Consider the following 3,404-nt stretch of genomic DNA (forward strand, 5'->3'; position numbering starts at 1 on the left):
TTCCTCACCATGTCCTCTAGCGTGCTCTCCCTGACGTGTAAGAATCGCTTGTGCCACAGACTGAGAGATGAAGCACCATCCGGACGAGTCATTGCGTTGCAGATGACTTCTTTTTGTAAGTGATCAGCCCGCTTCGACCTCAGCTTGTACATACCATTCTCCTTTAATTGCGACTCCAAGTTTCTTCAAGTAGCGGTTAGACTGGTCGCGCGACATGGAGAGAAAGTATCCGAGTTTAGTCTGCATGTGATCTAAAGATATCAAATTTGCAATGGCGCCCGGAACATAGTAGACCCATGAAAGGATACGCTCTTATAGGCGTCTCGTATCAGCATTGGTAATTGTAAGTGTGAAATCCCCAACTTGATTAACGTTGACGGAGCTCCCGTTCGCACATCGCATCACTCAACCGTTACTAAGCGTCTTCACTTCGCGGAAACACGATTGATTGTTGCAGATATTAATCTGGGCACCACTATCCAAGCACCACTCACTATCCTGCGATGCTGTTCGTGCCTGTAGTGTTTGCGACGTCTCCATCGATGTCATTAGCGCCGTCGGACCTCCACTATCAGTCTTTCGGCCTCCTCCTTGACCACTAGGCGGCCAATAGCCATGACGGCCATGACGCAGGCGATCTTTGCCACGGCTGCGCTTGTTAAGTTGCTGATGACCTCGTGGGCATTTCCAGTGCCAGTGCCGGAACTGGTGACAATTGGAGCACAGACAGCGCTGCATTGTGCAGGGTCTGGCATTGATTACGACGCAAAGAATATTGCCTTGCTTCTTGTCTCCTACAGCGTTGTCCACCATCATTCTGGCCATCAACAAACTGAAGTACCGGATTGTTTTGCTGCAGAGTGGGGGTGATATTTGCTGCAGCTGTATTGCGTACCCTGGGGGCCACGCATATTTTCTTTCTGTTCTCTGGTAAGTAATCGGCCACAAACACGACCAGCCTCAAGAGCGGATCGCTTCAGACGAGCAGCTACTAATTTATTGCTGAAGTCGGGGAACACTTCCAGAGCATGGTAAGCAGTAGTCGTGCCAGTTCCGGATCCTCCAGCGGGAACCCTAGGGTGACGAGATCCTCCTGCAACCTCATGACTGCGTCGATGTACGTGTCAACCCGCTCCCCCTGAACCAACTTGCGCGAGACCATCTCACTCTTGATCATTAGGTCATTCTTTTCGGCGCTGCCGGCATTGTACTTCTTCTCGATCTCTTGAAATAGTACCGCCGCGTTGCAATTAACCAGAGGTCGCCTGTAACGGCCTGCAAGGCGAGGTCCAAGAGATCTAGCAATTGATTCTTGGGCTTTAAGCCACTGCGTTTCCCAGCGACACTTACGGCTTGAATTCCAAAAGTCCTTAAATAAAACTTTCTCTGTCACGATTGGCCATAGTTTCTGGACCTTAAGTTTGAGCTCAGTCATTGTTCTCCAGAGTTCGTAGTCGTCCACACCCGTAAGTTTTGGAACCTCTAAACTTGAGATGTGGCGCTCATCGCGTCGCTTCTCTTTGAAAGGCTTCTTCTTTTTGTCGTCTGAGCGGCTCACCTTCTTTTTGCGCTCAGAAGATGAGTTGGACGTGCCACTGCTCGATGAGAAAGTTGAATCGTCGGAGACGTCGAAGCCTTCGGAGTCACCCAAACTCTCATTTGAGCTGTTAGATTGCTGTGACGTCGATGATGAAGGGTTACATGCACTGTAGCTCTCCTCGTCGGCGTCCGCGCTGACCACTCCTTGGTCAGCGTTGGAATTTGCATCCATCCGTCCCGTTGAGCCACGGAGGCGTGGTAGGGACCTGTTTGGGCTCATAATCTTTCGTTTCGACATTGCAGTGAACTGAGGAAAGTCTAACACTAGATGGCGGGGCCAAAGGAGCCTCCGGGATCTGGGTGCTGATGCGGGATGAAGAGACGGTAGATTGGGAAGTGAAGTCTGCCCAACCCCTCTCTTGCACGCTCCGTCATCTCATTGATTCTGCATGTATTATATATAGATACAGCTTCAAACTCTTATCACTTACTATTCTTGGCCATTGATAGCGGGTGTCAGAATTAGGGTATCTCCGACAAGCGATCTAGACAGAGTGACGCCTCCCCCGGTTATCTGGCTGTTGTCGACGCGTGCCAGATAATGCGAAAACGTAATACAGATTCAGGTCCAAACACATTCTTTTAGAGGATATCCCATTAATAGAACTCGATCGAGTGTGCTATTAGGACAGTGGTGTTGTCCCATTAAGCCAAATCGATTTCGACAGAATTGTCTTACAACTGTCCTATTAGGAAACTAACTTTTGACAGGGGTGTCTTAATACCTGTTGTAACGTCCTAAGCTTGTCACATTTTCGGTTTGTCTGCAAGTAATCTATAGTCCGCGTTTAGGACCAATAAGACGGCTTATAACATTTGTAGGACGCATTGTCTTCTACCGCTTATATATCGTATATTATCGGATTTTCAAGGTTTAGGTCGATGAAAAGGTAAAAACTAAATTAAATATGTTTGCAGCGATTGAAGCAAAATGCAGCGAGATATGCTGCATTTATAACTCGTAGGTGGTGGCTTTACGATAAAGCGCGCGTATAAAATAATGATCCATGATGATTTACAGTAAAGCGGCCAAATTGCGCCATTTTTAGGCACCGCTGAAGATCGTTTATCTGTGCCCGTAGCTGTACAATCAAATTAAGAAATCGCAAACATGAGGTGTTGCTTGCTCGTGGCCACATCGGCCTAATGTTAGTGGATGCCGCGCTGACAGAAGTAGCCAATCAGCGTTCGAAATAGATTATACATCGCACGAGAGCTCCAATCGCAGTGTGTAATATTTCTTCGCGGCAGATCTTATGTAGCCATGCGTACAGGGTTCTACCGAGAATAGCATGCGATGAAGCTTTCTGCACATTGTAAAGCGCAGCTACACATGCTTAGAGCCATAACAGTGCATAAATTGACCGGTACGCATTGTTTTAAAAGGGCTGTGCAGCCTCACCACCCAGTTTACGTTGGAGAGTGACAATTGACCACCATCGGTTCGAGAATACTCCTTTGTATAAAATACTCAGTAATCAAGGGACAGTGTAGATTTGGCCTAGGTATCATTCGTGGCAAGCCACATGATCATTTACGCAGCCTTAGACAGCTATAATCACTTTAATTACAGTTTCGTAGCACATCTTTTCTCTTAGCAAGTGCTCTTATCTAGCTGTGCGCCCTCACAACACCCATCGAGAAGCCCTTGGGGTCACTTCCATACAAACACCCATATTCACCACCTTATGGGTACAATCCATCCATACACACATTTATATATAAATGGTGTCCAGAAGATTTTTCGTGGAGCAAAATGTAGTTATCGCTATAGGAAACCATTTACAGATTGCGATTGGAGCCCT

At 47.3% G+C, this 3,404-nt stretch overlaps 1 protein-coding gene across 1 annotated transcript; it reads right to left on the minus strand.

Annotated features, from left to right (window-relative positions):
- Positions 1 to 548: 548 nt before the first annotated feature.
- Positions 549 to 1,922, minus strand: PITG_15167 (uncharacterized protein; the record flags this gene model as incomplete). The annotated part of the gene is made up of 3 exons (XM_002898274.1): positions 549 to 732; positions 1,149 to 1,224; positions 1,351 to 1,922. The coding sequence occupies 3 exons, from the start codon at positions 1,835 to 1,837 to the stop codon at positions 549 to 551; spliced, it is 747 nt and encodes a 248-aa protein (XP_002898320.1).
- Between the last annotated feature and the right edge of the window lie 1,482 nt (positions 1,923 to 3,404).

The sequence above is a fragment of the Phytophthora infestans genome, genomic scaffold (genome assembly GCF_000142945.1).
Source record: "Phytophthora infestans T30-4 supercont1.38 genomic scaffold, whole genome shotgun sequence".
Taxonomy (NCBI): domain Eukaryota; phylum Oomycota; class Peronosporomycetes; order Peronosporales; family Peronosporaceae; genus Phytophthora; species Phytophthora infestans.